This window comes from Camarhynchus parvulus, chromosome 10, assembly GCF_901933205.1.
Source record: "Camarhynchus parvulus chromosome 10, STF_HiC, whole genome shotgun sequence".
In the NCBI taxonomy this organism is placed as follows: Eukaryota; Metazoa; Chordata; class Aves; order Passeriformes; family Thraupidae; genus Camarhynchus; species Camarhynchus parvulus.
Window position 1 is genome coordinate 6670519 of NC_044580.1, and position 21631 is coordinate 6692149.

Genomic DNA, 21631 nt, shown 5'->3' on the forward strand with positions numbered 1-21631 from the left:
TCATGGGTTTGTCATTCTATGCTTTCTCTGAGTGCACTTCTATTTATACTGGTTAGATAATACCAGTAAGTTCACAATCAGATTTCTTCTTTTTTCTTACAGAATGGATTAATAATTACCTTTCCTATGTCACTTTTTTTTTAATCCTACTAAGAATTAATAAAATGTTGTTTCTATCATCCTGATCAAAAAGAAAGGCAAAAATATAAACCACAAAGTAAGGAACCAATATATAGTTGCAAATTTCTCTCTGACCTAGATTGGGATTTAAACCATGCTACTATTGGTTGTCAAAGAATTTCAAGGGGAAGTTGTAAAGCGAATGAATGCTTGGGAGAATGCTGTGCTGTACCCTGCACACAAAAGCCCTTAACTTCTGAGACATTTCAGTGGCTAATGAGGGGTCTTACCTTGGTGGTGTGTGTTGAATTTGCATATTCACTCACAATACTCTTTTTGGACTAAATGCCTTGCTCTCTAGTGAACTTCCCTGTTTACAAAGGAGCAATGAGGCAGAATAAATGAAGAACATTTAATGAAATCGGCTTTGGTCCAGTGGCTCCCTACAGGGCAGAACAGGGAAGTGAAGTACTGAGTTACTATATATTTCCTTTAAGTTTAGCTTAAAAGTGCATGGGTGCTATAATATAGAGCATTATAATATTATTTTCCATGGTCTTAAGACTTGAAGTTCCCAAATATCTCAAAGAACTGCACCTCCTAGAGAAAAATATGATACCTTTATTTCTTCAGCATCTTGGACAGTTTTATCAGATGTGATACATACTTGACACTGTCTGGTTGATTTACAAATATTTTCTGCCGTTTTGACACCAGAACCTCAGCCCAGTTCTGGTAGATTATTTTGGCATGTATTGTAGCTGCTCAATGCAGCTGAGGTTTGTATCTGTCCTAGACAGGGCAGAGCCTTACAGGGTTAGGGAAATGTGCCACTTGTTATCCCATCAGTTTTCCTCCTAGCCTCCAGCTAGGTCCTGATGCGTGTTCCCTGCAGCACTTACCACCAGCAGCTTCATCCCTTAACCTCCAGTTCTCCCCACCACCCAGTTTTCATCCTTAACTGCTTTTCTGTGTCCTTTTACTCACCTTTCTCTACCTCTGCATCCAAACAGCAGTGTGTCCTCAGGTGGTTCTGAAAGTGCTGCCCTGTGCAGCAGCACGGAGCTGATGCAGCAGCAGATGGCAGCATCCGAGCTGAGCCGGGACACCCGTGCAGAGGCGGTGACACTGCTGCAGGACAGCTCCAGTCCTGCTCCACAGGTCCTGCCTGTGGCACAAACAGCTGGGCCCGCCTCTGGGGAGCCCCTGAAAATAGCCTGTGAATGGCAGCTTGAAAACATTTACCCCACACCACCGAGAAACAAACGTATTACTCAGGACCTTAATTATCACAGCGGGCTAGAGTGTATGCTTGTTATGCCTGTGAGAGAATTCTTTCAGAATAATGTATACATTAGAACAGGGAGGACACTTGGGAGGATATTCATTACAGCAGGAATGAGATAAACCACTTCCTCTCTTTCAGGAAAATGATAAATAAATAAAGAAACATGTTTATGAAAGCAATTTTTAGTTGTTTGTCCATAGTGATTCCTTCTCTTATGTAGATGCAAGTCTTGCTCACCTAATATGTGTAGATACCTCTGAGTTTGGTCTCATTGCAGGTATGAAGACATTAATGCTATTTTTCAACTAATCGTGGGGTAATAACATGTCAGAGACAGAAATTCATACTCATTTGTTCAGATCATGTTGACTTCCTTATATGGATTTTCTGTCTTTGCAGGGTGGAGAACTGGCACAAAACATCTATTTCACATTTGATCCTATCAGATTTTCTTCAATACTTTATAAAAATCATATGATTTAACTCCACTAATAAGAACTGGGATGCTCAGTTAGACCAAAGATTCTCCTCGGCTCCATAATGAGATTCAAGCAGGTGCCCTAAGAAAGTATTTGAAGCACAGAGTACTCAGGGATGACCTCTCCCTTGGTAAATCCTTCCAGTATGTGGCAATTTAAAGGCACTGCCTCACTTTCCAAAGAGAGAAGGGGGCAGCTCAGAACATTAGAGTTCAGTTTATCCTTTTCTTATATTTAGAAAGAGATTCTATGGCATTTACCAAATCTAAAAAACATGTAGCATTTTAAGGAAGACAAGTAAAGTGTGTATATAAACACCATTAAAACTTTGCCTTTAATTACTATCTATTTGATTAATCCTCTGTTTTACTGCCTTTTAGTTGTATGCAATGGAACATCTGGTTGAAAAAGGGAAAGAAAATGCACTGTGATTACTGTTTTCTTCTGCTCCCTCACCTGGGCCCTGCTCTCAGTCAGAATGAGAAGGATACCAGCAGTGCCACCCATAAATATTGAAACTGTGTCATCTGAGGGAAGAAAATGAAGACATCTTCCAAAAATGGGACTTATATAAGTAAGTAAGGAGCATACATATTAAATGTAGAACCACAAGAAAGGTCACCAAAAAAGATTTTAAGGTTTTGCCAAGAATGTGAAGGTAACATTCTAAATGTTTTCAAATTCCATTACCAGAGGAGTCCTGTGAGACTGTAAGTAAAGCTATGGAGGATGGAAGCACAGAAGAAGCATTCAACATGGTTATGTCCACAGCTAAAAGAATTATTTGCCTTGCTAGATTTGGTGGGCTGAGTGTGAGCAACTGTTCCAAAATAAATTGTCATCAGGAAACGCTTAAAGAGAAATGGATAAATTAACCAGTAACTAACTAATTGCTGGAGCTGTGCAATATTTCCACTAAGGGGTTAAAATGCTCAGCTTCTCATGTGCTAGTGCCAGTGGATTGGTTTTCTGCTGATCCTGATCCTAATGTCAGCAAAACAGACCATAGGAAATATACCAGTGATCTGCTTGTGCTTCAGGAGAGTCCTTCAAAGGTGATCACAGGAGCTACAAAACTGTCAGTGTGACTTCTGTGCCAGGAAAATTAGATGAACTGCTGTAAAAAGTAAAATCAATAGACACACAGATAAAGCTGGTGCTCTGTAGAAGCATCAAATGGATTCTGTTAGGGGAGGTTATGCCTCACAAATCTGCTGGCATCCTTTAAAGACATCAAAAAGCACATTGATATTATTTTCATGCTTGAATGTGGGATCAGTGTAACCTTAGATTGCAAGGCTAAGACTCTTGGGACCCTTACCCCTGAGGCAGTCTGGACTGAGCTATTTCTTCTCTTCACCTGGATTCAAGCAGAGCAGGAATTCACATGATGTATATAACCTAACCATTTTTATAGTAATCTTCACTCCTATAGAAATAGCAAAGTAGAGAATAATGCACATAGCTCCCACAGTTTAAATCCCATGGGTAACAATATATAGTGTACTGAATTTTTAATAGCACATTATTCAGAGTATCACATAAATTGTTATTACTGATGTAATAAAACCTAAACCAACACAGCTGGAGGGACCAAGGTTGTAAATACACCATATATTTTTTGTATTGTAATAATATGGGCCAAATTATTTTAAAATCTGCTGATTTTAGTTGAATTAGACTAACTCTGACTGTGTACCTCTAATTCAGGTCCCTGGTCAAATGCCTTTGCCTAATTTATATCTCAATTTTCATACAGAAACTGATGCATGATATACAAGGGGCATTCTCTGTTTTACGGATTGGTTCTCCTGCTGGGGAAATCAAAGAAAAAATTCAGGTGAGGAAGATCTGAACACACTGTAATTCAGCATTCTACGTGTTTAGTACATAAACCCTCTATTTCTTTATTTCTTTTATTTCCTGATCACCCCTCTGTCTCTGCTGTCCCTGGTGAAAAGGTGCTTAAGGTGGGAAATATTTGCAATGGGCAGCTCAGGTTTAGCTAAGCCCACCTTGAAGGAGGAGCATGGCACACAAGGGGACTGCTTGAGAATTTGTTCTTTCTTCTCTGTGATCTCAGTGTCCAGATAAAACATTTCTGTCTGTGTCGTGAATATGAGATCAATCCCTTACCACATATGTGTACTACAGGCTTTTTGCTCATAATCTTTAAGGCCTGACATGTATATGTCTGCTGCTGCTGACACTGATTTCAGGGAGAACTAAATTGGTCTTTCTCCAAAGCAGGACCCAGGATTTTGCTTTGTTCTTGACTGGCTGGGCACACCATTAGGCCTCAGTGCATAACTGATGGTACTGCACACATACACGTTATGTATAGCTGTGTAACTGATGATAGTAAATTTCAAAGCTTGTTGTATGTGTAACACAGGTCCTGCCTGAGAGTTTCTGAGCCAGTTTAATCTCTCAGCAGCCGTGCTGGCACAGAGGGGCACAGATAACATTCCTCTGCAGAGGGCCCTGTGACAGGGCTGTCAGTGCTGGCACCCCGTGGAAGTGTCAGGGCAATGCTGGACAGATGCTTACGTGCTCCACTGTTATCAGCTGCACTGGCTGTGCTGCCCTCTCAGCCCTAGGAGGAGCTTAGCTGGTAGATGATGGTATGGGCAAACCTTACTGAATGCATCCAGAGAAAGACTGTTGCAGTATAGAAAGAATTTTGCTTTTAAAGCATAGATCAACTTAGTACAGAACTTAGTACAGAAGAATGCTTTGTTTTAGCCAATTCCCTGCTCTTTTTTTCTGCATATTCCCTTTTCTCATATAGTTTTGCTATTAAAAACAAAAGGCATCTTGCTAAATATATTAATGCATCATGAAGAAATATCCTCAAAAGTATATCCAGTGGATCCAATATATCCAAGTATATTGCAGGGATCTGAATCCTGTGTTTTCTTAACCAGAATGGGACACGTTATCAAAACCTTTCATCATTCTACAGGGCACAGGTTCCCTGTAGCAGCACTGAGACTTATTAAGGCTACTTGTAGGGTTGTGAAGAGGAGGAGATCTGAGCCTACCTAACTGATAGAAGGAATGTAACATGAAAGCCAAAGATAATGACAGATTTGACTCTACTGACACACAAAAGTGAAGTTGTGCATTTGGCAAGTACAGGGAACTAACTAGGAGAGTTGATTCATGGTTCTAAAAGGAAATTTCCACTGGGAAAGTGACGGTGTTTCCTGTACCTGACTCACCAACCCACCTGTCTCCCACTCTGCTTGGCCCTCCAAGGAAGCCCTCCAGCCACAATGTGACCCTCTGTTGGAGGTGAATATTCTGTCAGAGCTTCTTCTCCCAGTGCTTCGTCCTCTCTCTCATGCAACGAGAGCATTTGTTTGTTTCACTCCATGTTCCACTCATCCCTTAGTAGGTGAGTTGTCAGTCTGCCTGGTTTTCATTTTTTTAATGCCCTTTCATTCAGAATTATCCATATCTGATTGTTTAAATCCTCTCTCTTTCCAGACACAAGTTCTGCTTCTGGGATTCCTCTAATGTATTAAATATTTAGAACATAGATGATACATTTATCTTGGGCCCCTGTATAAGAATATTAGATTGCCAGGTCCAAGTCCTTTGAAATTCCACGATTAAGACCTTTTAATAATAAAAAAAAAAGGTGTTCTGAGGTTCATAGCTGACCCTTTATAGGGTGTACTTGGGAGCAGACCCAGCAGCAATCTTTTGTTACTTCTGCATGGTATCTATGTTCATTAAGGTAATGAAGCTATTAATTGAATATGTAAGTTCAGGTAATTAAATACAAGACTTATTTCTTTAGTTTAAAGGGTAATAATAAAAAATTTAAACTTGCAAACTAGATCACACATTTAGTGATGATGAATGTGAGCTGGAAAGTGCAATATTCCAATATGAATTAGTTAATTGCATCCATTCATTAGGTGATATACATTAGCAGAAGGTCAATCCATTTGAGGCTCGATGTGTTTTACAAATAATAAATTTCTACAGGTAAATTGAAGAGAAATTCAAAACAAAGTTTTTAAATATATTCTAATTCAGAATAAAATCCCTACACCCAAGAGCATGTTCCCTATAAGTTCACAGTTACCAGCACATGCTGTTTGCAGCACTGTTGAGGTCACTCTGGCCAGAGAGGGACAGGTGACATTTCAGCTGCTGGCTTATACTGAAATGCTAATTTTTAAAACTGACCCACTTATAAAGTGAGTCCAACATTGAACTTTTTGAAGCATTTTCTGCTTTATCACTCTCACTGAATTATGAATTATTGAAGCTTGCTTAAATCCTTAAATTTGCATTTCAGCTTTGGACTAAATTTACCAACAACTGGGAAATTTACCAACTGTATGGTGATCTCTGTTGCTTGAAGAAAGTATTCTGCCCTTTAGGCCTCTTTCTTTTGCAAATTTTTTAAATTTATCAATTGTTAATTTTGCCAGCATTTAACAGTTCTACTGGATATAAAATGGCCAATATGACAGGTAAAAAAGCTGATCTGTTTGACTTTTTTCACGAAAAATTATCCATTTAACTAATTTTTAGTAAGAAAAGTGTTAAATCAAATTTTCTTCATTAGACATTTGTGTATATTCACTAATAAAATGGTTGTTCTTAATACCAGCATTTTTTTCTGGTGTTAGAGGTAATGTAGAAATAAGGAAAGTAAAAGTAGATTTTATTCTGTTTATTTATAACTTAAGATATATCCAGGCTCAATTATTAATAAGATTTATAATTTTAAAACACTTTATTCACTGAGATACATGAAAAATTCTGAAATAATATTTTAGAGGCTCCTCACAGCATTGTGGGTGTTGCTTCACAGGTCATACTGCTTAGGTGTATAACAATACCTTTTTACTTTCTGTGTATAATACAGCTTTGTCTGGAGCAAGCACTGCTCCCATCCTGCACACAGCTCAAGTGCCATAATTCTTAAAGAGATTTCAACCAGTGAGCCTTTTGCAATGGTCAGGCATAGAGACATTTAGAGAATTGATTCAATTAACCTAGAGGAAAAAAGTGCTATAATGTGTGATTTATGTTTGCAGATAAATTAAAATACAAGTATCTCCTGAAGAGCATTTGCTGCCCTCATGGTTGGTAATGAAAATAGCAGGCAATTAAAATAGAACACCTGAGGTTGAAGCTTTAATGTATAGATCAGAAAATGAAGTTCAGATTTCCTAAGTGGAAGTCTGAGTTGAAAAATAACTTAGGGGAAGTTTTTATTCAATCTCTACTTTTCTTCCAAAAGCAATTTATAAAGCACACAAAAAACAGGAAGAGAGATTTACTGAAGCAGGAGGCAAAGGGTACAGAGGAGTGGGATCTCTCAATCAATACTGAATTTGTATGAGGAACCAGGAATATCCTTGCTAAATGGTAGCGGAACAGCTGAGAGAAAAAGTTATATATAAAAGAACTTATGGGTCATATTGAAATAATTTTGGGGCAGATTTTGCAGTTGATCTTGAGAGGAATCATTGGAAGTGTCTGATAAGTGATGTGACTCAGTTCCTGTGTGTGACAGTGCTTTCTGGAGCTCACTCAGGAGCATAAGAAATGTTCAGATCAGAAGCAGCGAGAACAAAGAGCTCTTGCTTGGAGCCTTGCTGGAGTTGCTGCATCCACTGCCCATGTCAGTGGTGTATCCATGTGTGCTTGGGCACAGCTAAACTGCCCAAAAGATGTTTTGAGACACAAAGAGTTTCACCTCACCTCTAGTTTTATAATTTCCTTTAGACAACAGGTACACAGTAACATAGAGCAGAAAATTATCAGTACTCTGACTTTGTACTTAAGTACTTAAGTACTCTGTAATTAAGGAACGCCTTAATTACATCTGTGTTGTCTTCAACATTGCAGCTTTGTCTTTTGTACCCTGTCTGACCACCACAGGTCCTGCTCCCATCAGATGGTGTTTGTATAAGCCAGGTCTATATCCTTATCTATAAATAATACCAGCTGCTGGGGATGGGTGGAAAAATCGCGGCTTCAATATGCAACAAAGGTCTATCTTCAAATTATACATTCAGATTGCTCCAAATAGAAAAAACAAAACCCTCCAGGAATGATTTTGATGTTGGCTGTATACTAGCTTAAATTCTAAGACTGAAGCAAGAGACAGAGTCACTTGGTTGTTCTTCATTTTATTGACAACCATTTCATTACAAAGTGTGAAGACTTTGTCATTGCAATCTGAAAGAGAACATATTTGTATCCTGATTTTCTGTCTAAGTAAAATTTTAATTAAAACCCAATCACGTGAGAGAAAAATAAGCCAGTCTGACTTGACGGTTGATTTAGTTTTGCAAATTTACCAAAAAAAAAAAAAACCCAAACCAAACCCCCCACACAAAGCCCCCAAAAAACCAAACTTGAAACTACTTTCACAAATTAATTAATTTTCTTCCATATTCATTGTTTTTACTGAGTTATTGTGCTAATGTCCAAGGCAATCCCTTCCAGAGTAAATTATTTATTACATGTTAAACATTTGCTTGCATGTTTTGAAGCCATGCCTTGATTTGCTGTCATAACCAGTGTGGTGCTGAAGCCTGGAAGCAGCTCCCCCAGCTGGGACCGTCGGTGTCCCCAAAATCTCTAAGATCTCATTCCTCACTCTGCTTGGCAGAGCTGCTCTTGTCCTTGGTGAGAGCCCACCTTGGCCTGGGCACCAAGGGCTGAGGCATTGGTGTCTTCCCAGGTGGTGGAAGAGGAACTCCAGGCAGTCCCTCGCCGTCTGGAAGAGCAACAGGACACGTGTGCCACGTCTGTGAGGGTGGCTGCACACCAGGAGCCCCTGGAATGGTAAGTGCAGTCCCATTCTCCATCTGGGAATGCCAACAAGCCCTTGAGCTAAAGGTCTTTGTGGGCTTTTGCAAACTGAATTGCTTTGAGATGTAAGAGGAATGTGGTTTGTACAGCAGAAGTTGATGAAGGTCGCTTAAGCAGCTCCAGATTATGTGGGTTTGAGCTGCATCTCCACACACACTGGAATCCCTTCTCACCAAAATGTCCTGAAATTTATTGATCGAATAATGAAGCTGTCATACAGTTTCCTCATTCCTGAAACTTGTTTAAATGCATTCTTTTTTTTTGAAGGAGCACATCCCCACTCTGATTTATTTTAAAATGGCTTTTAGAAGGTGTCATCCTTGTGATGAAGTGTTAGGTCTGTGTTGCCAGTGTGCCATTAAAAATTGAATTTCTGACGTTTAAATGTCTCACTCATCCCAAGTGTCACAGTTTGACAGCTCTGCATGTCACATTACAGCAGAATATTATGAATCCATTTCCTCTGTCAGGTCAAAAAAAAAAAAAAAAAAGACTGAAAATGAGAGAAAGCAAAATCTGCAGTCTTCTTCATTAGTGAGATGGAAATTTACAGAAATATACATGTTAACCCTGAAATTACTTAACTGGCACTACCTTGTGCTGCCTGTCATGGAACAAGCAATCTTTGTTCCATGCTCCTATACAAACACCAAGAGAATGCTGCGACAATCTTTTTAATTGTCTGCAAACTTGTCAAACGTGGAGTGAGGGATATAAAGGGCATCAACAAACAAATAGTGTTACAAAATCAAAACATGGCCAGATCCCATTGTTTATTTTTGAATATATCAATGAAAAAGGTCGTGTGGTGTATTTCTTCGTGTGGTTGCTTTGTTTTGCCAACTTTAGACAGCTGTAGCTTTGGTGTCCTTTCTTTGTTCATCTATCTGGTATGTGATAACTTCAAAACATGACATCTGATCAGGTTCAAAACATTGGGAGTGTTTGCATCAGTAAGCAGAATTTCACTGATTTTTCCTAATGTAATGAAAACGGCCTGAGCTTTCTGTTTTCTGCCTACAAGGGAGTGTGTAGGGCTTTGACAATAAATGTCTGATGCCCATCAGCTCTTGGACGTGGCTCCGTTTGGCCGCTGCCTTCCCAGTGACCGGCTGTACGGCACTGCCCAGCCTCTTCTCTTGCACGACCTGGCCTCCCGCTAAGAGGCTCCCCAAAACCAACAGCTGGCATCAGGTGCCTGTTGCTTGAACAGATTACTCTGCCCTTTAAGCCTCTACTTTTGCAGAGAACTTTCAGGAAAAGGGCGGCCGCGCCGGGCCTGCCCTGCCCGTGAGGCGCCGCTCCCCGCGCGCTCCGTGCGGCCGGCAGGGGGCAGCAAGCGGCCGGCGATGGCGCTGTGGCGGCGGCAGGTGGGGCCCGCGCAGGGCCGCTCGGCACCGGGGCACGGCGGGGCGGCAGCGCCGACGGTCGGGGAGCAGCTGCTCCGCCGCTAGAGGAAAAGAGGGTCGGCCCGGGGAGCGGCTGCCGCGCTGTGGGCACGGCTGGCGGGGACGCTCGGGGAGCGCCCGGGGGCGGGAGCGGGGCAGGGCGGCCGCGCGGCCGCCAGGTGAGGCGCGGAGCCCCCGGGCGGCAACGCGGGCAGCCCGGGACAGCAGCGGGCGGCGGCGGCCGGACGGGGAGCGGGCACGGACACGCTGCCGCTCAGGCTGAGCCCTGCCCGTGCCCTCTCCGCGCCTCCCCGGGTCCCGCGAGGGGTCGCCCGCCCTGCCCCGTCGGCTCCGCGCCCGAGCGCAGCCGCCGGCCCGGGGCACCGTGCCCTCGTCACCTCGGCCCGGCAGGGCTTCTCCAGTGCAGCCCGGTGTCTCCCCCTCCGCCGCTACCCCGCCGCGGCCGGGGATCCCCAGCCTGTGTCGAGCTGGGGCTCCCCGCGGGATGCCCCGGGCGGGGCCGGAGCCGGAGCCGGGACTGGCCTCTCCCGGCCGCGGCGCCTCCCCGCCCGGCCCCGGAGCCGAGGGGGAGCACGGCGGTCCCGGTACTCCGCTCCCCGCGGCCGTTCCCCGGTTCCGCTCCTCGGGCGGCGGGCAGCGAGCCGCGCCCGGGAGCTCCGGGCTCCCACGGGGTGCCGGGAATCCCCCGGTCGGGACGGGACGGGCGCGGGGCCGGGGAGGCTGCGCCGCAGTGAGCGGGGCTGTGCCGCTCTCGCCCTAGGTAGGATGGACCTGCCCCCCTGCCTCTGCCCCCATGTCCAATAAGAAGAGACCCGGCTTGACACCTGCCTATATACAGAGGAGGAGAGCAACATCTTCAGCGCTGGGCTTTGGAGGGGGGGGAGCAACCCAAAACACAACACAGCATCAGGACAGAGCGGGGGGCTCGGTGGTATTATAAAACCCCCCCAAGACTATGACTTCCAGTAAAATTGAGATGCCAGGGGAGGTGAAGGCAGATCCTGCAGCTCTGATGGCATCTCTGCATCTGCTGCCTTCTCCCACTCTCAACCTTGAAATCAAATACACCAAGGTAAGTTGTGTTCGTTTATTCTGGCAGAGAAATTAATGGTTTTCTCTCCAAAGGAGGGATTTTGCTTAAAATCACTTTCATTCTGCCCTACCCAACGTGAGTGTAGAGATATTTAAAAAACAACTGCTAAAAGACTGCCTTGGATCTGTAATAAAATAAAAAGATTTTTAGCCCTGTAATCATACAAAAAAACCACAGGATAATAGAAAGCAAATTAGATCTGGCTTTGCCACTTCTCTGTAAATGTACTGTTTTCTACAGAGCCGTTGGGGTTTGTTTTCAGTGCAAAATCAGTAGTTCTCGGGTATGTTTTGTTGCTTTTGATGTACTTCAGAGGACATTACTATACATACCTGAGTATCTCAATCAAAAAAGAAAAACGTTTTCTTTCTTGAATTACCCTGTGTACCCAAGGGACTCTTTTACATTTCCTGGAGGACTCTTAATACTATACTACCAGGTTGTTACAGCACTGGAACAGGTCTCCACGAACTTCCGTGATTCTTGAATACACCCTCGAACAATATTGTGAGAGGGCATGTTTTCCTACAAACCTTTAAAGAGTGATTTTCATAAAGAGAGGGTTAAGAACAAACCCACTGTAGAAATGTATAAAAATCTGCTTGGTTTCTGTGGTGTCTTATGACACTAAATTGTTTTTGTTGATTAAAATGGGCTTTAAAAAGAGTAATTTGTTTGTAAGTGACTTTTGCAATTTAAAATTCGTTTGTACATTTTTAATCTTTGCATCTTCAGTATCTTTAAAGAATGTTTTCATTTCTGTTGGAGAGGTTTCAGATCTATTGTATAAACAGATTACAATGTGTCAGACTTTGTTTCTAATTACCAAGTAACTTAATAGGAAAATAAGCACATCAGCCCTGGAAAAAGGTGATAACATTTTTATCTACTGGAAATACAACTTCAGGAGCTTTAATGCTGATAGGAGACTCATTTTGGCCAATGTAGTGTAATTTTTTCTTCCATATCATCACTTTAAACTCTTTTCATCTTTTCTTTTTTAGTGAGTGTCAAAATTAATTTGTTTTCTAATTTGTTACAGCAATTCCTTGTTCTAGAAGAATGTTTCAAAGGAAAGTCAACTATTTTAAATTTCATTGCATTTTAATGCAAACTGCAGTATGCAAATCTAAAAATGCATATGGTTTCTTGCTCATAAATTCTTTTAAAATAGTTAAATAAGCAAGGAATGCAATTATTGGATGCTGTGTAGTGCTACACCTCGGGAGCAATCATACTGTGCAAAGAGTATTTGGCATGAATTCTGTTCATTGCTGGTTTCAGTGTGAGCTGTGCTTCAGGAGGGTTTCGTGGGAAATACTTGAGAGTAGTATCACAGCCAGTTTGCATCATAAATGTACTTGCATTTCTCTGTTCTAAAACTGGAGAATTGTTTCTAAAAGCCTTTGAAAAGGACAGAAGTCATCAGCAATCATAGCTTTCTTTCTGTGAGAATGTACAGTGACCTTTAATAAATCAATATATAATTCCATCATCTCAGATCTAAAATGTTACACATTTTATACTAATGGAATGAACAATTAAAAGAAAGTTATTTCATTTCAATATTAAGCCAAAAACAACAGCAACGTGTTTCTTTTAAGCTTGGATATCAGGTAACTCCTGGTTGCTTTTGAGAAAATTTTGGTTTAGGACAGGTATCAAATGTTTCACTTGGCATATCCTCTGTCTCTGTTTTTCTGTCTGTCTCGCTCTTTCCTCCTTTTTCTCTTTCTCTGCAGGAAATTCAAGTGATTTATAGATAATTGGAGTCTTCAGCTTGGAGTTTTGTCTTGGGCAGGACTTTTATCCTGGATCCACTTTCCCACCTATTACAAAGAAAAACAATCAAAAAATGAAATAATGGATTGTAACTTGATTCTTTCTTTTGAGGGAGTGGTCACTTCATGTCCTAAATGACAAACAACTTCCATAAACAATAAATAACATTAGACTAAAGCACTTTAGCAAGGAAAAAAAGAAGGAAAACAACAACCCCAGACCTTGTAAAATCAGACATCTGTAAGCATTCCTAGCAGTCTCTCTCCTGCTTGTTAGCTGGGAATTTTAAATACACAACCAGGACATAGAATTCTTGAACTCTGTATTACAGGTGTCTATGAATGTAAAAACGTAACCATTTGGGAGTTAATTCTTTATGAAAAATAGAAGTATCTATGAACATTTAAACTTAGTGAAAAATTTTAAAATATGTTTTGCTAATTAAATTCTATTTCTGTAATTCTAGAGTTGGTAAATAGACAGGCTCTTTAGGGTAGAACATGTTAAAATTCCAGGATTCCCTAAGTGAGTTTTGTTAAAGATTTGTAATATGTACTGGGAAAAAGAAAATTATTAATTAATGTTTTAATAACTACATTACCCTTGGAGTTGCTATGAAAACTCCTTCCAACTACATAGATGAAACAAATATCACCTGTGCAATTCTCATTTATTCAATTATTTAGCAGAATTATTAAAACTTGTGAAATATTACTTTGGTAAGTTTATTGAAATAAGCAGAAAACTAAGTGAGAAGTCCTTCCGATCCATACACCTGACAGAGCACCCAGAGGCAATGTGTGTTTGGATAGGTCAGAAAAACATGATTTAGTGATGAAAATTACCCAATGCTATGGCTTTATGTAAGATGTGCAGCAGTAGCTATTGGGACTTCAGTATTGGAAGTCAGCCTATGCTGCTTTAAAAAAAGCAGTCATTAGAAATATTTTTCCCATTTTTTTAATACCTTGGCACAGTCTGTGAAAAATAAAGTGTTGTAGATGTGTGTAATAAGAACTGGTGAGCAGGATGTGAACCAGACGTGCAGGTGAGTGTTCAAGCACACAGGGTTAAGTTTTGTGTGGCTGGCAAGGACTAGAACTGCTACATTTGGGATTATTTCTCTTTTCACTGTGATGACTCTGTAACTCTTTACTTTTTAACATTAGCATTTGGGGAGAGATTGCATCTGCAGACTAGGACATCTTGGAGTATTGCAGGGAATGAGGTTGTTCCACAGCCCTGTGGCACAGCAAGCCCTCCTCAGGCTTGTCAGGAGCGTGCTGGCAGTGCTGTGCTCCATATGTAAGGGGACTCATAGGTAGGAAGGGGATCCAGCCCTCCCCCTGGGAATAAGTCACACTTCTACAAAAGTCAGCTTTGTGTCAGAAACTCTCCCAGAATGGCTGTTCCAGAAATATCAGATGTGTGAGAGAAGCAGTAGTGTAATGTCTGCTAAGGACATGTCATTAGCATGTTTAGGATGGGGAGCACAGCCCAGATAACCTGACAGCTTCTGAGGGTGGTCAGAGGGTTCTCACTGTTACACTGATGCCTCTCTCTTTTAAACTTTTATGAAACTCCATTTTCCTTCCAGAGACTGTCTCCCAAGTATCTGACAGTAGATATGGAATCAGCCCAGTGGATTGAGCGCTTTGCAGCATTTCCCTCCTGCTGTCTCCATTTGAGGAGCTAAAGGTGTTTCTGCAGGAGTGGCTGTCCTTCCTTTGTTATAATCATGTTATAATGGCATAATCACATCTGCTTTACAAAATATTTTCATTGTGCTTTTAGTAAGTTATGTTGACTCTTTCAAGGACAGCCGGGTATAGAATGAGGAGCCCAGGGCTCTGTCCTGTCTCAGCTCTGTCACTACATCAGGTAGCTGAGTGAATAAATGTTTTCAGTTTGCATCATGTTGAGCACACTAATCCAGATGGATGTTTTATGTTTTGTTTCTTGCTTGCCAACTGATTTAAGTCTGAGCAAGAGCTGAACAGCTTTAGCATAAGGAAAAGCTGAGGAATTATGGTTTTGAGAGCTTTTTAGAAAGAGGTGCCCTAAAGGGATGAAGTTACAGCACAGTGGCAGTGAGGAGGCACATGAAACATTTCTCTATTAACAGCCTGTGATTTAGCTGATGACCATATCTTCTTTGTCCTAAGTGGGTTTGTCTCTACCCGCAGACCACAGGCTAAAATCTATTCAGTTTCTACACAGAGGCCAGGTAAACTACCCAGCACCGCAACAGAAAGCTGTATAGAGGAGTTGTATGAGGTATAGGCGAACTGCTTTTGGGTAAAGATAACAAATACATCTCAAATTGTCAGATGATAAGCATCTGGGTTTGAAGTATTTTATTGCTAGGTTTCAGTATATTCATCCCCATTGCGCTTCCTTGGCATTACCCTTTCCATTAAAATTTTAGCACATGTTTTCCAGATAAAATTCTAGACTGACATTACGATAGAAGTCAGGAAATCTATTTTATTTAGATTAATATGCAGAATCTTTGTTATTTTTTGAACAGAAGGCAAACTTTGGCAAAACGCAGGTAAGTGAGGAATATGTGCATTTTCCCATCTGTCTTTCCCTGAATGAGCTACTTTGGTGCTTTTTGAAGTCAGATCCACTGAGCGATGTCTGAAAAAAACAGCTTGGCTTTTGGGTCACCTAGGTGAGCACAGTTCTTTTACAAAAGATGGGGCACAGAAAATTAGAGAAGTTTACATGAAGAGTAGAAAAACAGAACAGCTGCTTTACCCCTTTGTGGAACACTTCAGCCTCTGATGCTGACACTAGGGATGCTGCTCTGTATCATCACAAATGATATTTCAGTGTGTATACTGTATGAGGATTTACTGTTGTTTAAATCTCCAGTTTGAATTCTCTTCCAGTGTATTCATACCTTGGTTTTAGTATTACAATCCATCAACTCAGATAGTGATCAGAAAATATTTATGCAATTCCTTCCAATTAGTAGCCTGAATATGAGATTATTCTTTCCTCCCAAACCTTTATGGTCTTCTGCACAAACCCAATTTACCCAAGTTTTGCATGAGGGCACAAGAAACAAGCATAGCCTTACGTGTATCCAGTCCCTGCCTTTGCTTATTCCAGAACAGCCACAACAGCCATGAGCCTTAAAAACACAGCAAGCACGGGGCTGAACTGGCCCCAACTAGAGAACTGTGGCAGACTGCTGTGTAACTGAGGGGTAACTATGGTAGCAGTGACCTCTTACTGTGCTGAATCTGCTGGATCTTCAGGGAAAATGCACCCTGCTTTAATGCACCAAGCTGTACAGTAATATATTGCTGACTCTGTCTGGTTGGTAGGGTCAGATGATGCACTGAAGGACTTTCGCATTGATTTTCTCATTGCAAAAAATGTTTAACACTTCAAGTATTCAAATGCAAAAGATCCATGTATTTATTTGCATACCAAAACCAGGAGGCCAGTAATAATCAGAGCACTTCCTTGACTTGAAAGGCAGATAAATTTATACCCCTGCTCTGAAGCAACCAGAGCAAAAATTTGGATATGGATCCCTAATTTCTCAGAATTTGGAATAGGTCCAAATTTTGCCAACTTTGCCTGTATTTGGGAAGAGTTTCACATTATCTGCTGTTGGATAATTTACTTCTAAGTATTTATGAGGTCTCAGACATGAGCTTGATAGCCCAGTAGGCAGGACACTGATGAAGGAAAAGTAGGATTCAAGTTTTTGCTTCAAAATAATCATGATGTTGGACAAGAGCAAGGAATAACACACACGCTCTCACACTCTTGCATTGTGGCAAAAAAAAAAATCCCTCATTAATTCTCTGTTTCATTTTGTCCTCCAGAAAGATTTCCCACAGAAGTTGACCAGGTCTGGTGCATTTCCATCTTATATTTATATCTTGTAGATCTGCATTTTCTGATAAATCCCTCTTTTCAAAAATTGTTGATGCAGCTTGTCCATCTCCCTGTGGAGATTTAAAATTGTTCCCAGCAGATCTTAATGGGCTCTGCCAGTTTGAAGTTATTCAGTGTCATAAACTGCCTGGGAGGACCACACCATGGACCCACTGGATGCAGTTATTCTCTTTTCTTTACAATGCACGTGAACAGTTCCCTTCAGTGAGCTGTTCATGGACATTGCAAATCATGGCACAGATCAGCATCCAGAAGTTGTCTGAGCCCTTCCTTCCAAGAGCCTTGGCATTTCCTGCCTTTGGCAAATTTCATCTCCCCTGAGTTGCCCAAATGTCACTTAACTTCAGCCCCAGTAATATTTTCTACAATACTCTGATTAGCCTGAACATTTTTATCTACAAATTCTGTACCTTCCTATTAATGATCTGCAAAGGCAGGTGAGCCAAGATATTGATTGCCAGTCACAGTAATGAAGGGGCACCTTGCTATTAACCTCTTTCCAGGGAGAATTATCCGTTTATTTCCAGTCTTTTTATCTTATCTCTTAACCACTTTTTAATCCATGGCAGGACTTTATCTTTCACCATATGGTTACTAACTTTCCTTAATAGCCTCTTGCTAAGGACTTTATCATCAAAAGCCTTTTTAAAGTCTAAATAAATTGTATCCACTGATTCATCTCAGCTTCTCATTTGACTAACTATCTTCCAAGAAATCTCACACATTTACAGAGATAAATGACAAAAGATGAGTTCAGTGGTCCATATCATAAATTCTTTGTCAGGTCTTGCATAAAGTCGTATTTCTTCTTTTATAGTTTTGCAGCTATCTTTTGTAAGGCTGGACTGTAGCATTTCTCTCTATTTATATTTTGAAAATTCTTTTATTCTCCCCAATTCTAAAAAAAACCCATGGTTTTTTATCTGTCTGGGGATTTTGTAGGAGTAGAACTCATTCCTTGAAACAAGTAACCAATATATCAAATCTACTTCAGCTGAAAGAAACAACACAAAATGACAAAAAATGCAATTAAACAAAGACAAGATCATAAGGAAGCTATGTAAATGTAACATAAGCACACATATGCATAGAGGTTTAAAAAATCTTCAGAAAGCTGCAGTTCTATGCAGTTCTCTAGTGAGGAATCCTCAGACAAGGGACAAGACATCCCTACTTAAGCACAGAAAGTGCATGGATAGCTGTGTGAAGATTTACTACCAAGTACTGTGCAGACAACGATGAAGTCTGAACATTTTTTGCCATCCAAGGGCTCAGTCATTCATTAGTGTTATGTTTAGCAAATGAATTGCTGTTCAATCCGCATATTCCTGTCTGGTTTTCTCCAAAACACAAGTTCTCTATTACAAAATTTGTCCAAAATCATATTTCTATTCATGAGTCTTTTCTGTAAATAGCAATCTGCCTTTGTGACATGACTATAACACATCAATGCTAAGTCACACGGTGAACTAAGGTTTAGAAGCACTTCATTATTAAAAGTGTGATATGTGAAGCCACATCAAAGTGTTGCTGCCATAGTCTCCCAAATGAAAAAAGAAAAAAGAACCTAATTCTTGATTACTTGGAGTCAGTGCCTTTCATAGAGAGCCTGGTGAACTATATTGGTGACTTGAAACATAATGCATTCCAGCTTTGTTGGACTGAAGGGGGAAAATACTGCAGAGAACCAACCACATCATGTTCTGTGACCCAAGTGAAAATGTTTATGGTCGGCTCAATCTCATTTGGCTTCAGCTGGAGGCTAAAACACTGGGACCACACTGACCACTAGAGTATATAGACCTTAATCTGTGAGGAATTCATAGGTAATGAAGACTTTGAATTGAACTCAAAATCTAAGGGGATGCTGTGGGACAGCTGTGAGGGGCCTACAGCAGGTGGTGTGGTTACAGAAAGGATATGTTTGCTAATTTCCATGTGGATTTACAGTATGCCCTAATTTAAAATAAGTGAGTTACAAAAAATCCATTTGGAAAGTCACAAAAATACGGGAAGCGTTGCATGGTAAAACAGGCTGCAGCCGCTTTGCTGAACTTGGAAAGACAATGTCAGGGGGACACTGCCCTCTTACCATGCTCTGGTCCTGAGGCAATGATTACACTAAATCCCTTGGGTTTTACTCAGAAACTATCAGAAAGTGCCTTTCCAGACAGAAATTCCAAAGACATGTATTTACACAGGTAAGGTCTTATCTCTATATGAGACTGATTTCTTTCCAAAGCAGAGCTATTTGCCATTCTCTGTAAATACAGGTATTTTTAGACTGTCTTATAAAGGCTGATCTTATCCTATTGTGAGTAGGTCAGCATGCCTTAAATTCGTCATTTGTCAGAATGTCAGATGTACATTTCATCTGAAATAGATCTCTCCAATTGGAAGATCCTTCCAGGTCTGTGCTGTGGCATTGTTTTCTCATGCTTGAGGGGAGAAACACCACTTAATGCGTCATCATCATCCTCCTCATCACCCCCACCATCACCCTGGTACACTCTAAGTGGTTTTTATGCAATTCCTTAATGCCTTTTGAAAACTGGAAGAATTGATGCAGTAGATTTCAGGATGCATTAGCATGCAGGATCTTCTTTTTATTTCAGGAATTTTATTTCAACTCTTTGCAGCACAGCTGGGAGTAAAGCACTGGACCTGTCCTGGTCCTTAAATGATTTTTGGTGTACTGCTGGTGTTAGATTTTTAGTAAAGATTATTCCCCAGAGCAAGTACTTGTCATTTTCCAGTCTTCCAACTAGTGGCTCTGCTTTTCTAATTTTTAAACAAAAATATAATCTACTTTGGGATAGCCAAATAAGGATCTCCCCAAAATAAGCGGCCACTTCTGGAATTATCTTCAGTCTCCCTTCCATAGCCAGGTTGTGTTCAGAATCCAGGGACCCTCCCACAGACCGTATCTGCTTATTTATTTAATTTAGGCTTCTCTTGGATGTTTTATTTCTGTTACCTTTCTGGTAATTTTCTTCAGAATATTTCGTATGTTTAGTAGCAATTTTTACTTTTTGTGTTTGCAATCTTTGTGTTTTCCAGCCTACTTTTCCTTCTTTGCCACCCCATTTATTTTCCTGCTTGTGCTTCCCATTTTTTACCTTGGGAATGCAAATCTTTTTTGACTCTTTCACATTCTTAAGCCTCCATGCTGATTCTATGGATTTTAATTTCCGAGCTTCAAGCAGGGAGTTTCTAAGTTACTTCCTCTTTAAAAAAAATCTGCTTCTTGAAGTTTAGTATCCCAGAGAGTATGGCTTCTTCATGTGTTTCTCTCCTGCAATGAAGCTGGAATTATTTACATGGTAACCATTTCTCAGGGGTTCAGACACAATTTTTAGTCCTTGACAGGACTATGTCAAATGTTGTTTACATTAGGATACAGAAAACTCTGTTCTCTACACACTATTTCAGTGCAGCTTTCACTGAACTAATACGGAGTTATTTTGGCTCCAGCCTTACTGCCTTCATACTCTTTTTCCTCTTCAGTACCACTTCAATGTCACTTCAGCTGCTCTTATTTTGAAGTCAGTACCTCACTCCAGTATTATCCTTCAGATCTCCACTGCTTCTCTATCCGTGGGTCCGTGTTTTGTGTTATTTCTCCCCTCCAAGCAGTGCCCACGCAAAGCGTTGCACACAGAGCTCTCCCCCCTCTGCAGCCTGACTTGTCCTCCCTACACAGCTTACACGTAAAAAGTGTGGTATGCCTCTGATTATTCTCGTCCCCTTATGCTCAAAAACCTCTGGTTTTTCCTCTCAGTGATACAGTCCAGATCACCCATTTTCACACTCGGCTTTCTTAGGCTGGTTTACTGGCACTTGTGCTTTTATTTCCCAGCTATAAGATGACCTAGATGAAAATTGTGATCTAGTTAGTTGAAAAACCCTGTAAAGTCTTTTCAGCTCAGTCGCAAAAACACTTCCCGTGACACTGCACCTCACTTTTATTTACCATTCTGCTAGTGTAAAATGTCCTAAAAATAGAATTTAATTTTAAACTGGGTTTAATACTTCTTTATATTGTCAAATTGATTTGAGAAGGCATTTATGTAACTGACAGGTGGATACATAGATTTCTTTTTGTTGTCGGAAACATATTTGGAGTATATTTTAAACGTTCTTTGCACCCAGACATAAAAGCACTGTCCTGATTCTACTGGATATTTTCAAAGCTTACCGTAACATATGCATTTTACATTTGCTTATGGGTTTTTTTCAGCTGTAACAGAAATAGTTTACTCTCGAGTTTGTCAAAACTAGCAAGAAATTACCACTACCTTCCAAAACAAGGAACTTTTTATTTTTCTCCAGTTGCTTCAGTTGTGACACACTGTTGCAGCAGTCCTGTACCAGAATGGCCTGCACAGACCTTTAGAAACAAGCACAGCTGTTTTTCAGGATATCTGGCTAAGCCTCTACCCCCTTTTCCATCAGTGCCTGACATTTTGTTGGTCTTCCTCTTTTTGTCCTTATCACACTTTCTTTACCACGGCCACTTAACAGCCTCTTCTCTTTTGTGATGTTTATTGGATCTGTTTTCCTCAGAGGTGAAAATCAAGCTCTGCCTTTTTCACTATTAATTTGAAACAGTGATCTAAGAATAACACTAAATGTGCTATAACTATGCTGATGATGGCCTAGGAGTCTTGGTGGTCCAACCCTTTGA

At 40.8% G+C, this 21631-nt stretch overlaps 1 protein-coding gene across 1 annotated transcript in view; it reads left to right on the forward strand.

The window, feature by feature from the left end:
* Window positions 1–10144: 10144 nt before the first annotated feature.
* ALDH1A2 (aldehyde dehydrogenase 1 family member A2) overlaps window positions 10145–21631 on the forward strand; it is a 52856-nt gene continuing 41369 nt past the window's right edge. The window contains exons 1-2 of the mRNA XM_030955533.1: window positions 10145–10204; window positions 10909–11220. Coding sequence (XP_030811393.1) covers window positions 11104–11220 — 117 coding nt within the window. The 5' untranslated portion in view covers window positions 10145–10204; window positions 10909–11103. The remainder of the gene's footprint in view (window positions 10205–10908; window positions 11221–21631) is intronic.